Source organism: Tachypleus tridentatus, chromosome 13 (genome assembly GCF_004210375.1).
Source record: "Tachypleus tridentatus isolate NWPU-2018 chromosome 13, ASM421037v1, whole genome shotgun sequence".
NCBI classification, from domain to species: Eukaryota; Metazoa; Arthropoda; class Merostomata; order Xiphosura; family Limulidae; genus Tachypleus; species Tachypleus tridentatus.
Window position 1 is genome coordinate 231,578,537 of NC_134837.1, and position 19,781 is coordinate 231,598,317.

The 19,781-nt window shown below is 33.8% G+C and overlaps 1 protein-coding gene across 1 annotated transcript in view; it reads left to right on the top strand.

Moving 5' to 3' along the window:
- hlk (hulk) overlaps positions 1-19,781 on the top strand; it is a 151,044-nt gene that overhangs the window by 115,452 nt on the left and 15,811 nt on the right. Inside the window, exons 35-38 of the mRNA XM_076483714.1 lie at positions 1,166-1,348; positions 4,893-5,027; positions 5,950-6,132; positions 7,374-7,514. Coding sequence (XP_076339829.1) covers positions 1,166-1,348; positions 4,893-5,027; positions 5,950-6,132; positions 7,374-7,514 — 642 coding nt within the window. The remainder of the gene's footprint in view (positions 1-1,165; positions 1,349-4,892; positions 5,028-5,949; positions 6,133-7,373; positions 7,515-19,781) is intronic.

Here is a 19,781-nt window from a genome sequence, read left to right on the forward strand (position 1 = left end):
AACTCATTTTCACAACAAGTATTAAAAAGGCCCAAAATTCCCAACTTTTTAGTGCTACCTACCCTATTACATTAACACTTCCTTTCCATGAAAAAAATATATATATATGTATTATTATTTAAAGAAAGAAATTACAAATGTATTCCAATATGTCTGTGCTCATGACAAACTAAGAATTATATTTGTCTTCTTTCCAACTAAAGGACTTTAAGTTTAAAGATTACAGTCTCATGCTGTTGTAGTCATGAATTGTTTTTATTATATATGTAGTCACTGCCAGGTTATCTATATTGGTAAAACAGCTTGCCATTTAAATGTTTGAATCTATTGGCATGAAGGTATTTCCTTAAGAATCAGTATAAAATTGTCTGAACCCATAGAATCTGCAAAATAATCACATTATAACAACCTCAAATACACTTTCTTTGATAAAATGTTTAAAATCTTGACAACAAGAATGAATGTAACTTTGAAGTACTGATTTAGTGACACTCCTCATAAAATAAGAATCCCTTACTTTAAATAACACAGCTAGTACTTTAAAGTTAAACTTGTTTTTAACCTTACCAGAAAAATCTCCATTTTTTATTTCATTAAATTACCTGTTGCTTTTTTAAACTAATTTTAGTTTGTTACAGGTTACAGAATAGTTAAAAGTACCTCTAATCAAACTCATATTTGAATTTGCTTTTAAATATTTACTTCATTGTTGAGAAATGAAAGTTATATTGTTGTACTTCATTTCAGTCACTGTTCTCTAGAATATTGTGTGCTTTATTATAAAATGCTATCTGACATATTTCCAAGTTATGTAACACTATCATATTGTTACAGTTGAAATTGCATTTTTTTACTTTTTTCAATTAATAATTTTTAGATGAGAAGTGATGATGTTCTAGAACTTAAAATGTGCTAATTAATTTGTTGTTTTGAAATGATTGTACTTATAATATAAATAGTAAATTTAAAACACTGAATTATCACAAGAGTTATGTTAGACAAAAATGAAAAAATGCATTCATTGTTTCATAAGTACATCACAAACTAATGCATGTGTTGCTTTTTTTTTTAAGATTATAACATTTTAGGAAAACATTGAAATGGAAGAATAAGCATTATCCAGTTTACATTAAGTTAGTTGTTAAATGATCATTTTGTTATTCAGACAAGCCTGATTGTGCTGAGTGTGAAGACACTCTAGCAGAACTTGAAAATATTGATGACGACACAGACCGACATGGCATTCAGTTTGTAAAAACCTCAGACTTTCGAGTAGCAAGGGAGTTTGGTGTAAGAAACTTTCCTGCATTAGTCTACTTTGAAAATCAAATTCCAAGTGTTTATGAAGGTAAACAATCGAATATTCTATGTAATTAATACTGTTATAATTAATATATGCTAAAACAATATTTTCTGAAAATAAATATATGATCATTATTGGCTCCTTTCAGATTGGTGTAATTAAAACAACTACAGTTTTAATAATAAGAAAAATGGTCCTGTGAAAGTTAAACTGTATACAAATGATTGTTAAATTATAGAAATATGAAACATACTAGATCATATTTATATGTTTAAACACTTTCAGGTCTCATAAGTCAAGCTAAGTTGATAACATCAGTCATCAAATCTAAGTATGCTTTGTAGCATATTTAGGGAGGTTACCCAAGTGTGTATGTTATAATATTCAAAACTACAGTTTTCAGTTGGATGGGTCATAATTATGAGCTTTGTCATGATCTGGATTATTGTTTTCTTATATTAGTAAAAAATGGAGATAAAACTGAGTACTTGAACTACCTTTATGCTATACAGCTTAAAAATATTACTAAAATTAAAGACACTGTGTGTTGTGCTGTGAATAAATACTTGCATGAATAACATTCATTGTCTAATAAACATGCACACCTAAATAAAGGATACTGTTATAAACAGTATATTCCTAGATAAAGGATACTACATCATGCCTGTGATAAACATGCATACTTACATGGAGCATGCTTTTTACTTTCTCTGATAAACACTACATACCTACAAATAGAGTATAATATCTCACCCTGTGATAAACATACATTTATATCATGCATAGAATACTGCTATACAAACTGTGATAAACATTGTATTCATATATAAAGGATATGATCTCGCACAACATTCCTAAATAAAAAGTTCTTTTGTTTTCATATGCAGACCTTCAATTATTGATACTTGTATAATATTCTTTAAGGACTAATTTTTAACACTGTTTGTCTATAAATGATATAATGTTCACCATTATTAATTTTAATACAGTTATATCTGTACTTAATGACATTGTTAAATATAAATTTTTTTTATGGTGGTTATGAGGTCAGTCAAGTTCACAGACCCTACACAGTTAGGGTTGAGAAAATAACAGAAAAATATAAAATCTTAAAATCAAACATTTAAAATGTATTTAGGAGATTTTAGAAATTACACAAATAATATTTGATATTTTTGGGACGAAGAATAATTTTGTAATTATAATATGAAATATGCTTCACACTTGGAGTAGTAACAAAACAGACTGAATATTTTCACAGACAAATCTTTATTAAAAAATACTTTATTAAAAAAATGATTTTTTATGTAAGAAAATTGCAGTCTTTACTAAAGATACATCCACACACACACTGAATCACAAATTATAGTATAAATATTTAATATGTGAATGTACATACAAACTCATGTATATGATACAGAGCCCATCTTGAAAGGGTTAGTCCATGTAGTGTATTTTTTTTCAGAGTGGCTGATACTTGTTCTTGTGTTTTTACTGGGGTTTTTTTTAGAATTTATTTTCTAGCTTTTTCAAGACAAAATAGAAATTCAGTAAGGTAATATATTAAGTGCTAGCCAACTAGTTCTAATGATAAATTGTTTAAATATAGAACTTAACTTTCTAAAATGATGGAAAATGTTTATGCTGTTTTGTTTATTACTGGCACTGTTATAATAATAGGGCATGTTCAGTCTCAAACATTGACCTTAAAGTGATGTAACTGCATTTCATAATTCAAAATAATTTGGTGTGGAATTATGATAGAATTTAAATAAGCAATAGATAGAAATAATTATTTAATTGGTAAATCATTGGCTATGAAAAAACAGTATAGATAAATTAGCACTGCATAGGTTATCAGTATATGAATTTAGTGAAAGTATATTGTTACTTAACATTGAGTTTTAATTAAGTTATGTTGGTGTTGTTAAGCTACCATGTTTCAGTAATAATTCTGTTTCGGCCATTTCAATCACTTAAGGGATAATACTCAACAACAATAACAAATAAGTTATTTATATAAATTAAGAAAACTTAAACTGTCATGTTATAACTGAGAAAAAGTGGTGTACTACACATCTTTGTTCCTGTTGCATTTTAAATTAATAAAATAGTTGCAGTTCAACTCAGCACTGAGGTCAAGAAAAAATAACAATTACTCCAGATTTAAATATTGATCATAAGATATTTTATCCATTGTAAAACTAGCTGAATATTGCATTTACATCATAATTACTTTTTTTATCACATGTGACATTCCCTATTTTGAGTTTAAGTGCATGAAATACTGTGGAATCAAACTGTGTGTATAAAGAAACCATATACACTGTTTTGCAGGTAATAACAATGTATAACTTTTATTTTACCTACAGGCATATATGAGGTGGCTACTTTATATAAGAATGACCTTTAGTAGGTGATAGTACAAGTGTTGGAGAAATATTGTCTTTTTTAGTCATTTTCTTATTATAATGAGAAGTTTTATGATTCTTCGTGTTACAACAATCAGAATAATCTTGTATAAAGAACTGACCAAGTATTAGGTTGCATAACTTTTTTCTCCTTAAAATGAATAGGGGTTTCTCTAAATAATTAGTGGAATTAGTTGTAATATACACCTATAAGAATTTGTTTCATAAATAACTTAGAATAATGTATTTAAAAAATAACATCACCAGTAATTAAAGGTTCATTTGTAAAAGCTTGGATTTTTATGGCTCAAAACTCCTAATTTAATGGCATAATGGTTAACATTTTATATTTTTTACTATTATTACAAAGTGCTTAATTTTAAGTTTCATTATTCAGTGTTTCTCATATAACTCTGTATACCCAGCAGTTTTAGAATTTTTAGTTCCAAGCTAAAGTAACTGGCTTTAATACTTAATAATTAATAAGCACACTTAATAGGTTTCATTGAATACTTGTGCATCTGGTTAATCAGATGACAAGAGTGGTATCTTATGTAATTGATGTTTTTAAATTCTAGTAAATAAATACTTGTAAAATCCTGATTAATTGTTCTTGATTAAATGTATGAATCTGGGATATGATGATATTAGTGCAATGAAATTCCATCCTACTCTTCAGTTAATAATAACTGTATATATACAATGGGTACTTCTGACTGATTGCATTCCTCTTGTTCACCTGATCTAAATTAGGGATAGCAATGACTGAATCCTTGGGATCTGTAATCTGACTGTTTAGCCCACTTATAGCATAAGCTGCTGTACAGATAAATATACCAAATCTTCAAAAGCTAGTTACACTGCAGGCATCTTTAATGAGATGTTTACATTAACAACAGATATTATGGGTTTATGGCTGAAAATATTATTAACAACTAGAGATAAATAACTGAAGAAAAAATCCATTCTTATTTTATAAGTAGTGAATTAGTTATACTAATGGTTAGATTAATTTTTACTATTTTATTTTTACATATTTTACCTTAAATGGAAGTTATGATTATTATTGTATGTTCTCCAAAGAGTAGTTTAATACAGAATTTTATATTCCATGCTTTATATGGCTTTGCATCTAGCTTTCATTATTTCATAGTAACTAACTTCCCTCTTGATATTAGGTGATTTAACTGCAGAAGAGGAGGTTTTACAGTGGCTCATTCTCCAAAAATCGGAAGACACTATTGAAACTGTCAACAGAGACATGTTAGAGAACTTGATTGAGGAAAAACAGTATCTTGCTGTTTTTTCTGTAAGTCTTCTTTTCTTGTTAATTTACTGTTTTTTTTCATTTTTTCTTCCTTTATGCTTGTAATGTATATATAGTTTTCAGTATTTTCTAAATTCTGTTGTGCTTCTTAAAGTTACTATCTTTTTCTGTGCTTATTTTTGCAATTTAAATAATTTTTCTCATCTATAATTGCAATGTCGTTTTTAATTTTTACTCCTACATTAAACTTTTATTCTATGGAGAAATATGTGTCTTGTAAACCTCTAATATAATGTACTTACTGAGAGGGGTTTAAAAATAGTTAACTGCCTCATCATGAAGAATTTAACTTTAGGATATTTAAATGGGAAGTTTAAGAACTTTCTATAATTAAAGGCTTAACTAAAGCAATTAAAATCACCAGCTAGCAAGCAAATACATATTACTAAAGATCAAATTAATTGTGAAAATGTTAGATTCAGATCTTTCATAATCCTTGTCTTTTTGGGGGAAGAATGTTCCATTTGGATGTGCATAAACTTTTCTGATGTTTCCTTATTGTCAACAACAATATTTAAAGTAGATGTACCTTCTGGTTTGTAAATTGTAGATTTGTGTGATTGATGTTTGTTTTGTTTTTTAAGTTATTGTTGTAAGTTGGCTTTTCTCGTCTTTGTTGATATGGTCATTAATACTGTAGAATGTAGTTTTCATATGTAAATAAGTATGAGAGATATAAAATGTAAAAATAGGGAATTAAGGTGCCTCAGATGAATATCAGTACTAGTTTGCAAAATTTTAGGTTTTGAACTAACTGGAGATGTGGAGTAAGTTCTTGTCATGATTTGTGGACTTACGAACACAAGTATGTTTTCAAAAACAACAATAGCCACAATAAAAATATATTTCTATCTAGCTTTCTAGTCTGTTTATTCCTTTGGCCAGATTTGTTTCATTTTATTTTCTAGACAAGCAGCACTGCAGGGCATGTGATCAAGCTCTTAAGGAACTAGAAAACATTGATGATGACACTGATCTCTTTGGTATTCAGATGGTAAAAATTTCTGATACGGGGCTTGCAAAACGATATGGGATCAAGACTTATCCTGCTCTTGTTTACTTCAGGAATGGAAATCCTCTTGTATTTGATGGTAGGCTTTGTTCTTTTATAAGAAACATAAATTTATTTTTATCATTTGTGAGATTTCCTTTAGAAATTTTATTTTACTCTTTGTTCTTTGGATGCCTAAAAGTAAGTTTTATGTATCCTGGAAAAGATGTACCAAGAAAGAAAGAATTATGCTTCAAATCATAATATTTTATAATTATTTTAAGTTGAAAAGTTGAACAGTATGCAGCCTTTGTTTATTTTCTTATACAAAAATGTATTTATTCAGTATTACTCTTACCTATAAACTAAAAAATATTATTTTATTGTAAAATAAACTTCAAAGTTTACTGTTTGCAATAAAGCAAAATCCATTTTTAATGTGAATTGATTACTTTTAAAGATACATTCATGGTTTATATTGTAACAGTACCACAGCAGTTATAATTTGGAATTTACACAGTTTGTTATAACAGATATACTGAAATAAATTACAACTACCCTTTTTTATCACTTTTATCAAATTATTTTTAATACAAGTTTCTTTTAATATTCTCAACTCATTCTTTGAAGTGCACATATCAAACGGCATACACTTAAAATATGTTATAATAGAATTTTTTATAAATTATAGCAAATAATTTTAAAGAAATAAGTAACATAAAAGCAAAGTTGTGTATTTTGATTTACTTAAGTTTTTTAAAAGTACATTCTCAATCATTCTATTTTCTTTTTCTGTTTTTCAAGCAACCTGTATCTAAAATATTTGAGCGCTGAAGTCTTTGTAAGTTATGACAAATCATTTTGATGGTAAGAAACCATCACGCCATGCAGCATAAAAGCCAATTTATGCTTATTGATTGCTTTAAATGATGACTAGTTTAATTTCTTGATTATCCACCATTTTTAAGTTCAGATTCAGTATTGAAAGCATGTTAAGTCTTGTTACCCTCTGTATGTAAAGTTTATTAACAAATTCAGGAATCAAAACTTCATAAGTGTAAACTTACTTGTATCTAATGGATTGTTTGCATTATCTGAAAAGAACTGTTATATTAACAAAATACACTACATAGTTAAACATATGGTACTAAATGATATGTTCAAATTTAACATCGACTGTCATTCTTCTGTCTAAAAAAATAATATATGTTCACATCTCCAGATGCTTTTTTTTCAAGAAATAAAAAAGTGATTAGATTGAATTTTTCAAATCATGTTGGTTAGCAGAAATGACTTATTTTTACATTCTCTTTCATTACTAAAAAACTGAATGTTTGGCAGGGGACATGAAGAATGAAGAAATGGTTTTAGAATGGCTTACTGATGATGAAAACAGGGAATTAGTTGATGAGATTGAAGCTGTTAATGCTAGAATGTTAGAAAAACTCATAGACGACTCCCCATTCTTGGCTGTGTTTTTCTGTAAGTTGTATAAATATGCATGTATATATTCATAATTATATCATTTCAGTGTCACTGTCAACACCTTGCTGTTTATCTATTTTACCTTTATAAGATTCTGTATTTCAAATTAATTGAATTTACAAAACGTTTTTGTTGCTTTAGACTTGGATTAATATTATTTTTCTTTCATTTCTACTTGAGTAACATATTGTTATTGCTTTCTTTTCGAAATGGTTCTATCTTTCTCACATAAAGCTATTTAGATCCTTATTTTACCTCTAAGCATTGTTAAAATTATTTTTGCCATCAGCACATCAGTCTTTATACCCCACAGGTTTTGTGCCCTTTCAGAAAATGTGCATATCATGTGACTACTCCCCACCAATAGAATTGTGCCATCTGTATTGACACAGCAAGCTCCCATTGCTATTTCCACTCAGTTTTCACTTTCTTTATGGATACGGCACTGTTTAGATGTGTGTTTTTTGCATATGGCTACCATACATGAATGTGCTTCTCTGCTATTAAAAATTGTTTTCAATAATTTTATTTTACTGTGTTGGCATTCACTTGTTCCAATAATTTGTTGTTGTTGTTTACACTTATTTCTTGTTAACAAATTACAAGTTGTTAACTTGTGATTAATATAAGAAAGAACTTCTCAAAGATTGGGTTTGACTTTATGTGCACAGGAGTTCAGGCCTTAATTTGCATATATTTGACTGGTTATCTATTCTTATATTCGCATGACAGTGTTTACGAGAAGAAGGTAATCACTGATTAGACACTTCGGACTCTGTTTTTCTGACATATTGCCTCCACGCCATTCTCTTTGGTGCAGAATTGATCTTCTCCCCAGGAGATCTATGATAAGTTTTTCAGCATTTACACTTCACACTTGGCTGATATATCCATGATAGGCATGGTTCATATACTCTCTGTGTAACTTTGCACTTATTTACATATTAGGGAATTACATGTATCATATCATTAGAGCTTGAACTTCAATGAGTTACATATTTATGTGTCAATTCTCATCTTAGTTACTTTATAGGAATTGTAAGTTAAATGTTGATGATTACCTCATAGTTTTAGTAAATTTAATCATTTTGTACATTTGTTAATATTATGTACTTTGTAGACTTGACAAAGATCATGGCTTTATTAGTTACTTATTAATGAATACTTTATCTACATATGTTTAGATTGTATGTCACTTACATATCATTACTACTATTAACATATAACTTACTGTTCTACGTTCTTAACTGTGTGCCTTATCATCCTCATTTTCATCAGTGTACGTCCTTTGTTATAAAGTTATTTTCAATTACTGGTATCTTGTATGTAGGTTATTAATGTGTTTTCTAGGTAATTTTAGTTGTTTAACACATTCTTTATTATAACATACTTTGTGAACAATATACATTTTGATGGTTTGTACATTTGATATTTATCAGTCCTTTGTTAACTGGTAATGTTTTGATAATTTAAATGTACTAATAATATCTAATTTGTTGCTCTATCTGAACATTTTTGTATGTGTTAACTATGTGCCTTACCATAATTTTTTCTCAATGTGGGATTGGAACGTTTTACTTTTTTACATCACTGATGTGTTTGTTTCATTCCCATTCATATTGCTCAACTGGGTTTGGGCTCCTTTTCCCACATTTGTGATCTTAGAAACCACATTTTTTCCTCATAAACTACAATTCAGTTTTCTTCCCCAAAGTGTCCACTTTGTTGATATTTATTTATTGCTCTAAGACAAGTTTACCTGTTTAGGACCCTACCTTTCAGCTTAACCTTGGCTCCTTAAGTGTTTTGTTGGGGAGTACAAACTCTTGCTCTACATTTTCACTAACTGAGTCTTTTCACTCTTCCTCCTAGGAATGACTCCTTCAGTTTGCTTCCTCATGTTTACAGACCAGAGAACACACTCCTCTGCTCCTCAGTTGAGCACAGGTTTCTTCTGTTCATCTTCAGGTTTCGAATGAGCAGTTTACTCATCCACCCCTTTTATTACAACTCAAAATTTTCAGTTTCTTTGAAAGTTTCATCTTCCATGGAAGCTCTTGTTTCCATTGGTTATTCATATGAGTTACCTTTGGTAGACACCCATTGATCATTGGTACTTCTCAAATCATTGGGTTGGTGGTTAAACAGAATCCACACTCCAGTAAGAGTGCTGCTCACTCCATCTTGTCTGGATTTACTTCTGTTCACCTACTCATCTTTAGTGGATTGGAGTTCTTACCTCTGCTTCCAGAAAACTTCTTGTCTCAAGTAAGTCAAAGAGTTTTTCTCTCCATATCACATTCATAAAGCTTTGGAGGTTATGGATACATTCTGATATCTCTACTGTGGTTGCTTATATAACTGAGTCAGGCATACCAGATCCAGGTTTCTGTGCTTTCAAATCCTGTATCTTCTTTATGGGCCCACAATGAATCAGTTATCTTCTCCCAACATGATTCTCCTCAAGAAGTGGTCACTCATTACACAAATGTTACTACTTTTTGTCTTCATGCTTTGCCTTTACCTGGTCCACTGTGTAAATCCAGAGACTAACTCCATTTGCTGCATATTTCTTACCCTGATCCATCAGACCTTCTATACCCATTAACCACAAACAATGGTATACCTTTGTACTTTAGTCTCTTTGCTATGTATTACGTTCTTCCTATCTTTCTATTCCATTATCTTTTCCTACTCTACATTTAGTTGTTCGACAGAGGCTTATCCACTTCCTCTATGTCTAGCTTTCAAGCAGTCTTTTCAACCTTCTTCCATTTCTCCAATTTTCGTATGTTTTTCTTCCCCTGTCTTTTCCATTCCTTTGAATTGCCTATTGACTTCTCAGTTTTGCCCTTTATGCCCTTTCTTATCCTCCATTTAAACTTTTGTCTCCTCTTTTTTCTACCTTCTCTCCCTTGGAACTCATTTCCTTCTCCTTTCTTGCATCTGTCTTCATTCAGACATTTATGACATTAATGTTACCCGCATCTTCTATCATTTCTCCCTATGACTTACACTGCTAGTTTAGGTAGTTTGGCTCCCCACCCAGTTTCTCAATTTTCATTTCCTACCTGTTCTCCCATTCCAATCCTTATTGGTTTCCTTGTCCAGTTCACTCCTTAAGGTGTTATGTGATGTATGTACTGCTTCCTTTTCATTTGTTCCTGAATTTTTATTCCATTAAACCCTCCATTTTCCATGCTCTGTCTCCTGTCATTCTTACTGGTTGGATTTATTTACTCCTTCAGTTGGTGTATTTGGATTTATCAATGACAAATCACAATATTCACAAAATTCTTCTGATCAGAATCTTCACATCACTTTCTTCTTGGCTTCACCATTTTGATGTTCTTTGGAAGAGATTATTCAGGTTTGAATGTAGACTATTCCTGATACCTTTGTTGCCTGTCAACTGCATCACTTGGCTGTATCTTCCTGTAATGGATATCACTGACCAATTATGGTGATTCTACACATGGCAGTTCCCCTTGACTGGTGTTAGTCTGATGCTTCTTTCCTTTTGTTTTCAGCTTCCCAAATCATAACATCTAGTTTACCAGGTCAGATATACTTTGCCTTAAACCTGCACTAGTTTAGAGTAACTATATAATGCTGACTGCAGAAATGGAGTGTTTCTGTAAAACCACTGACCACTTACCAAATATTTATAATATCTGTGGTAGATATCAATAAATTTCAATCTATGGTAGACCATCATTCATTCAAAGAGATAATGATTTCTGCCTATCTCTACTGATGCTTTGATTGCATAGATCATGGTCCATCTGCTTTTCATAATAAAGAATTACAGACACCCATTGCATAATGTCTGATGTAATGTTCCTCAAAATGCCTCACTGCATTTTTCCACCTTTTTTCTTTTAGTGGAGCATGGAAGTTCTTATAATTCATGATGTATTTCCTGTGAATATTTTTTGCCCAAGTAGATTGCACCAGACAATATAACTTCATCATTTAATAATACCATTCATGGCACCATCCCTAATTGCATTTCCCCTGAAGCACATGAGATAAATTAACTTAATCAGTGTGTGATTAGGTTATATTCATGTCCTAGCTACTTGGTGTTATTGGGTTTTTTTCTTCCCTGACCTACTAATGCTGAAAATAATCTATGAATCATCATCTTTCACATTGAGATTTGGTAGGTGCCTAGCTCATTCTGTTATATCTTGCTTTAGTTTGCACTTGTCAAATGTCCACTTCTTCGGTTCACTGCAAGCATTTTGGCTAGGTTTTTAACACAGGTATACAGTATCAGGCAAATTCTGTGACAAATGAAACATATTTGTCCAGTGCTGTATGAATTATTACTGCATTTCGTTGTGCCATTATTTTCAATTCCCCTATTTTGTGTTACTTTCCTGTTTCCTTGGGAAAGAGCATACCCCTTCTGGAAGTAGTATGGTGTCCCAGAGTTGTTCTTCATTTTCATATCATGGTACATCTGTTAATTTTTGGTGGTTTAATTCCAACTTGTTTGATATTTGCATACCTAAGACGACCTCACAGCCAGTGTTTACGTGTCAATACCTGTGTTAGTATAGATGGTGAAATATTAATGGTAGAGATAATCACATGATATGTACATGTTTTGAAATGATATGAAACTCATTAGGCTTAAAAACTGGTGCAATGATTGCAAAAGAATTTTTTAGCAATGCTTATAAGGTAAACAAGGATCAAAATAGCTTTCTGTGCAATATAATATAGATATCAAATTTTCAAAATTGAAGGAACTTGTGTTTTCAAAACTTACCATCTACTGACACTATAACTATTTCTTGATTTCCAGGGTTTCCATGTTTGCCCATCTAAACATTGAGAATACTTGCTCCATTTTTTTATATCCCACTGAAATGCCTTAGGCTTATTCTAATTTTCAATTTTTTCCACCAACTTCAACATGTGTTCTACCTTGATACTGTATATAAGCACTTCATTCTGATAATGCAATCACTTTTTCATGACAAGCATTTAGCATAGGTTTCTATCAGCAGGTGTGTTGTGATTTTGAATACAGTTGGTATTTCTCTGGTTATCATTTCATTTATATTTATACATCACTTTAAAAAACAAGCTTACAAACATGTATAAATTCTCAAGTTAATGTTTCTACTACAGAGGTCAATCAGCCCTCTTCCATCTCTGCTATTTGGTGTTTGTCAACAGCCAGTGGAGAGGTCACATGCATCAAAGTTGTCCATGATATGATCCATTGTGAGATGAAGGTGTGGACAAAGGGTGTCATGTCTGTCTACGAGGTTTTGAGGTGGCTTTTACAAATGACCTGGGAACAACTGGCAAGAAGATAGGTTTGCTTTTTCTAACTCATTGTTATCATTATTATGTCATCTTCAATAGAGGATCATTTCGATCAGCCACCTACAGGCCCTGTTCTTTAGTTGGTTACTTGGGTTTGTGAATTTTGGGATTTCTATCCTATTGCATTTGACTCTCTTCTTTCCTTCCATGTTTGGTTTCCTGGCTGGTTTGTTGTTGGGATATTTATTAGGTAAAAATGCCTTGTAAAAAGGGTTTGTTTACCCTCTTATTAAGTAGCTACAGAAAGCTTATTTTATCCATCCCATTTTATTTGCTGGAGTTCCAGAGACATTAGAATCTCAATTTGATACAGCCTATTTACATTCTTCTTTATCATTATTGGCTTCTCCCTTTTTTTGGCCTTAATTTGGGAGTATCAGCCCACAGTGTTTCCCAACACCAGGTTTATTGGTTCTCATAATAGGATGTACCTCTAGTCTCAAGGATCTTCAGCCCAGGTAGATCAACAACAACAGTGTCAGTGACTATCCCATGTGTGAGAGGCAGTGGGAGCATGATTACATCACTTTCTGGACATCTGGATTCTTTCACCTGGTATTCATGAGTCATTCATGTTTTGGCCCCAGGGTTAATAAATCAATTTACACCACCTCCACCATTTTTTGCTCAACCTGCTGCCTTTTCACCTCCAGCAGATCCATGGTGAGTGGAGCTTTGTTTTTAGGCCATAATAGAGCTGTTAGCCAAACAGGCAGTAGAGGGGGTCAGTCCCATTTTTCTGAGATTTTATTTCTATTTATTCATGGTACCCAAGAAAACAAGAGATTGGCATCCAATCATTGATCTCTCTCAACTCCACTAATTTTTAGATCCTCCTTTCTTCACAATAAAATATTTTCTCAATTTATGATGGCACTTTGCACCAGGGTTCTGGATGACCATTTTCAACATTACAAATGCTTGCCTCCACATTCCCATATCAGAATCTTTCCAGAAATTTCTCAAGTTTGTGCACAAGGGTCAGACACTGCAGTTCCAGGCTTTTACCTTTTGGTCTTGTATCAGCATCTTATGTCTTTTGCAGAGTTGTTTGAGTTTTTTTCATGTCACTTGTATTCCTTGGGCTTGTGCAGACACATAAATTGAATGATTGGCTTTTTCCAGCTCCATCCTATCAATCAGCAAACAACACTTTCATATGTACCTTTCAGAAGCCACAAAAATTGGCTTCCTTTTTAAATTGTAGGAATCTGTTTTTTCATTGATGCAATATTTTGTCCATCTGAGTGTGTTTTTCAATACTCACTTAAGTCATATTCAGCTAACCCCTATTAGGACTCAAACCTTAGAAAGAACCATTAGGCTTTTATTACTATCTCCTTCTTATACTCAATAGATGTTTCTCTTTTTTTGGGGGGGGTTGTGTGCATCCCTTTAACCTTTCATTTCTATGCAACATGTACATTTGAGGTCCCTGCAGTGGTCACTGAGTGACCAGTAGATCCTGTATTTCAAATTTGTGGGTCGTCATGTGTCATTAATCAGAAACACCATAGTCAGTTATGATTGGTAGTTGGATTGGAGCTACACTACTGTTGGGGTACCCATTTTACCACCTTGTCCCAAGATCCATCTGTTCATGATCGTATATCTTCAGGGATGAGAAGCTTATCTTCAAAGTAAGAAGTTTTAGTGTTTTTGAATGGAAGATTTGTCCACCCTCCATATTAACATTCTCAAATTTCTTGCTGTTCATTGGGCAATGGTTCAAGGTCTATTTCTCTTGAATGGAAAAATTGTCATAATACATTCAAAAAATTTTTTTATTCATCTATTGCCCTGGGTTCTGGCTGTAGTTCCTTCTTCTACTTGTCGAATTCTCTCAGTTGCACCATATTGGTGTGGTTTCTGCTTCTTCATTATCTGCAACAATGGTCACCTCTACCTCTTCCAGTTTGGCAGTCTCTGTTGAGACAGTCTCAATCAGACATTCTCCATCTAACTGTTTGGAAACTCAATCTTTATGTTGGGAAGTAACGAGGTCTTTTGCCCAACATAAGGGTTTAACTTATAAGATCTCTCTGTATTCATCTAAGTCTCTCAATAGACACTGACCCTGTCAGCCAGGAAAGGTAAAAGATCCTGATCATTTGTTATGTTCTTCAAGGCACTCAAGTGTCATGTGGCTTGTATTAACTCACTTTGAGGTACTAAAAACTAGTTTTTCATTCAATGGGATCCTTCTATTTCCCATGACTTATCTCTCACTAGCTTCATAAGGTGGCTTCAAAAATTGATTCATATGGCCTATAATGGATTATTGTAACAGTAGAAGAATGTTTTGTTATATCTTATTCCCCAGTTTCCCCTCGGTGTGGATTCCTGCACATGGTGAGAGGACCTCCCAGGGAAGGTTTTGTTCTTTCAGTTTACCTGCTCTGGGATCTAAACATCTACCCACGTATTTGCCATGCATGGCAACCCATGAAAGGGAGGAGAGGATCCTGGTGGTTGAGGGGTCCAACCCTAATATACCACTTTGGCCTTGAATTCCTGTAGATGGGTAGCCTTGGGGTTGGCCCCCTTGGGTAGTTGTCCACTCGGGCTAGGATCAACCAAGTACCAGTGTTAGATGTTCTCGACAGGTGTTGTTGACATTGTATCTGATGCTGGTGTTTGGGTATAGTGCTCGTGAAACACTGGCATTGCTGTAGTATCCTTGTTTGACATTGTAGTGCGTCCCCTTGTAGGGCTCCATGGTGGGTGGGGTCAGTGAGCACTGAAATTTTCCTTTCTTTATTATGGATACTCCAATTAAAAATCTTAATAAAATAGTGAAAAACAGTCTATAGGTAAACGGCCACGTCTTGAAGATCCGGAGCAGCAAACCTCACCATCTGTACCACCTGTTGTACCTCATTTTCTTATATTGCATTCACTTTCAGACAAACCTTTAGGGCAAATGTTTCCTTTTTTCATTTAGAAGTGGCTAGAGGGACTTGCTGGCTCTCCAAAGTCAGTAAAGAAGCTTCAATCTGGTGACATATTGGTGGAAACATCTACATCTCAACACAGTGAACTTTTCTTGCATTCAAAGGCCATTGGGGATATACCTATTGATGTTACACTTCATACTACTTTGAATTCATCACAAGAAGTTATTGTTGAGAGAGATTTGAAGAACATCCCAGAGTCAAAGATTCTTGCTGGTTTCTCCACCCAAGGAGTTTCTACAGTGAGGCGTACATCTACTTGCAAATATGGATTATGGTGCTGACCATTGTCCTCATTCAGACATTTACATCACCACATCTGTCTGCCACCATCAAGGCAGGTTATCTTAATTGCAGAGTACTGCCATACATTTCAAACCCTCTACTATGTTTCCAATGTCAGTAGTTCGGTCACTCGAAGACGTCATGTTGTAGTTCCTTGATGTGTGCTCGTTGCAGTGGCAAGGACCATGATGCCTCTGAGTGTGAAACAGACCATCATTGCATCAATTGCAATGGCTCTCACCCATCCTACTTTCGTTTTTACCCTAAATGGTTGGAAGAAAAAAAGGTGTAGCATTTAAAAACGATTCATAACATTACTTATCCTGATGCTCGAAAATTGCTGTCAACCACCTCATCTTAGACGTATGCTGCTGCACTTTGTTCCACAACTACAGTGGAAATGCAGACAGATCATTCTGTGCCTCCAAAAGAATCGTTCTTCAAACAAATGAAAAGTCACTTGACCTCCATGGTTAAAAAATGTTGATGAATCAACTTCAACACCTATTTCAACAAACCCCAAGATCCACATCCCTTGGTTCCAGGTACAGGCATTTCTTTGGGTACATCTTCTTCTCCTACCCAAGATGCAAAACAATCATTTGTTCATGTCCTCAGTCACTGGAATCCCCTTCCAACAGCAGAGACCTGCCCAGTCGACCCAGGGCAGGATCCATGGAGGTCGAAAGACCTCCCTCGAATAACGACAGTAAGGAAAAAAGTCGTGGTCTTAAACAAAAGGGTTCTCCACCCAATTCACCTATACGTAAATAAAAATGGTCACCCTGATACAATGAAACTGTCGAGGTTTACATTCTAATCTGGATAACATCAAAACACTGATTGCTTCCTACCATCCTGTATGTCTTTCCTTACAGGAAACATTTCTGAAACCTCCTGATATAGTCACCTTTCAGCAGTTTTACTTTGTACAGAAATGACAGGCTGTGTGATGGACGAGTGCACAGAGGGGTGGCACTGTTGGTTGATCAGGATGTGCCCACCCTGTCTTTGCCACTCGACACACCCTTGGAGGCCATATCCATCCTTGTTTCCTTGGGTCATACTATCGCTATTTGTTCTCTCTACCTGTTGTCTGGAGAGATATATGATTAATCAGAACTTGATGCTCTCATTGAACAGTTGCTGTCTCCCTTTTTCATTTTTGGGAACTTTAATGGACATCATCCCCTCTGGGAAAGTACTGATATTTATAGGAGGGATTGCTCTGTAGAGCATATGCTCTCTTGATCACAACATTTCTCTTTTCAATACTGGTTTTTTTACTTAATTTCATGCACCTAGTTAGTCCTTTACTGCTATTGATCTTTCCATATGGAAATATGGAGGTATGGCATTTTGTGAGACCTCCATATATATGGGTTATGTGGCCATTTGCCCATTTTTATCAAAAATTTTTTAATGGACAGGAGATTCCAAGTTTGTATGTGTTTGACACTTTCCCATTCTTTTCTACAGGAACTTGGAGTCTCTTAGGGCTGTGTTCTGAGTGTCACACTTTTCAGTATAAAAATTAATGCCATCACTGAACAACTCCCTCTCAAACTATCTCTATGTCAACGACTTTCACATCTTGTGTCAGTCATCAAACATGAGGTATGTTGAGCGGCAGCTACAGATTGCCCTCAATCGTTTACTGAAGTGAACCACAGCAAACGGCTTTAACTTCTCTCTCTCTAAAACTGTTTGCCTGCACTTTTGCCATCAACGGGGTATTCACCATGATCCTGAACTCCGTATTGGTGAAGTGGTGCTTCCTGTGGTCCCTGAGACAAAGTTCTTTGGGCTTATCTATGACCATAAGCTGATCTTTTTTCCACACATCAAACAGCTACAGGTCAAATGTACAAGAGCACTGAAAATCCTCCTTGTCCTCTCTTCCACCACTTGGGGGAGAGGATCACTGGCACTATCACTGCTGTGCCTGTCCCATATATGGACTATGATCCTGTATTCAAGGCTCAGCTATGTGCCATCTGGTTGTGAACTTGGAGTGAGCAATGCAAAAACAAGCTTTTCCAACTAAAACCCTATATTGGTCTTTGGCCGTCTTGCTTCCATAAGGATTGGAAAGAGGAAGTTGTTCTAACTAGACTTCACATTGGTCATAATTTTTAACTCATCATATTCTTTTATCTGGAACTGATGCACCAGTGCGTAGTTTGTGTAACAATCAGATCACAATAAGCCACATTTTACTTTCTTCTCATCATTACAACTCTCAACAATGGCACCATTTTAAACATGTTTTGTCCCAAGGTTTGTCCATAATGCTAGACAGTGTTATTGGTGATGGTGACACTGTCCACCTCAGTAATGTTTTTAGTTTTATAAAGGCCATTAATCTTTTTAATACCATTTAAGTTTTTTTTAATTTATACATTACACATTTTTAATGTGGCTCCCTTTTAAAAATCACAGTTCATCTAGTTCAATTTGAAATTAGAAACTGGCCGTAACATTAAATAACTCGAAACAAGGACTGGAAAGGCCAACTTCAGGTGACTAACACTGCTGTTTGAACTACCCATTAGTCATCCTGGTGATTTATTATTATGATTTTTCTACACGTCTTTTAAGACCTTTTTATTACTTTCCTTTTTGACAATGGTCATAACGTCAAATAACTCAGCACCAGAACTTGAAAGGCCAACTTCAGGTGACTGACAGTGGTTTTTGTACCTACATGTTAATCTTCCTGGCATTTTATGATAATTACAGTTATGCTACAGAAAGTCCTTTACAACTTGAAGTTCTGTAGTTTTTCTCTTAACGTTGTAGACTAGATGTAAACATTGGTTTTATGCTATTTATGTTTTTTTTTAACTTTGGTTTATTTTACCTTAATTTCCTTTTATGAATTTTACTAAATTTACTTTTAACTTTTTACCAGATGTTTGGCACAGCTAGCCTTGCTCCTTTGTGCCATAAAACACTAAATCAAGCAACCAACCAACCAATTCCACAGTTTAATTGCCCTCTTGAAGACATTGTTTGGGCTAATGGGTGGATTACTTCTACTTTCCTATCTCATTACTTATGTGATCTAGCAATTTCCTCTTCTGAGGGTTTTTCACTACCCCTGTAGCTATTTTGACCACATCAGTTAGACTTTAACCAGAGGTATTTTCTTCAGTCATATACTCTTATTTCCAGGGTTCCTTTATATTTTACTGGATCCCACTTTGTAGCAAATGTTCCCAGCCAAGTATGCTTTCTCTTTCCAATTCAGCATTATCAGCTGCTTTCACTATATTTATTACAGGTAACAACAGAGTCTGTTGAAATGGGGAGTTCCATAAGACCAGCTAGGCACCTTCCAGATGGTATTAACTTATTGTGGACAATTACGAGAAAAGCTAAATAGAAGTCTGCCCATCCCTACCGGTATTTAGGTTAAAAAAAATGGGGATTGGTTTGCTTTAAAAAGTGTAAGGAAATTAATTTACCTACTGCACAGATTACAGAGCACTATTCCTTAGGACTCCCCATTGCATTTTAACCTCCCACCCCAAAGTCTACTAGTAGAACTCAGCAGTGCTAACCACCCCTTGTTCAAATCACTGGGATGGAGGACAGAGGAATTTTTCTCCAAAGTGTTCAAGTGTTCCTCCATACTTGGAGAAGAGAGAAGAGTTGGGGGCCCTCCTACTATGGT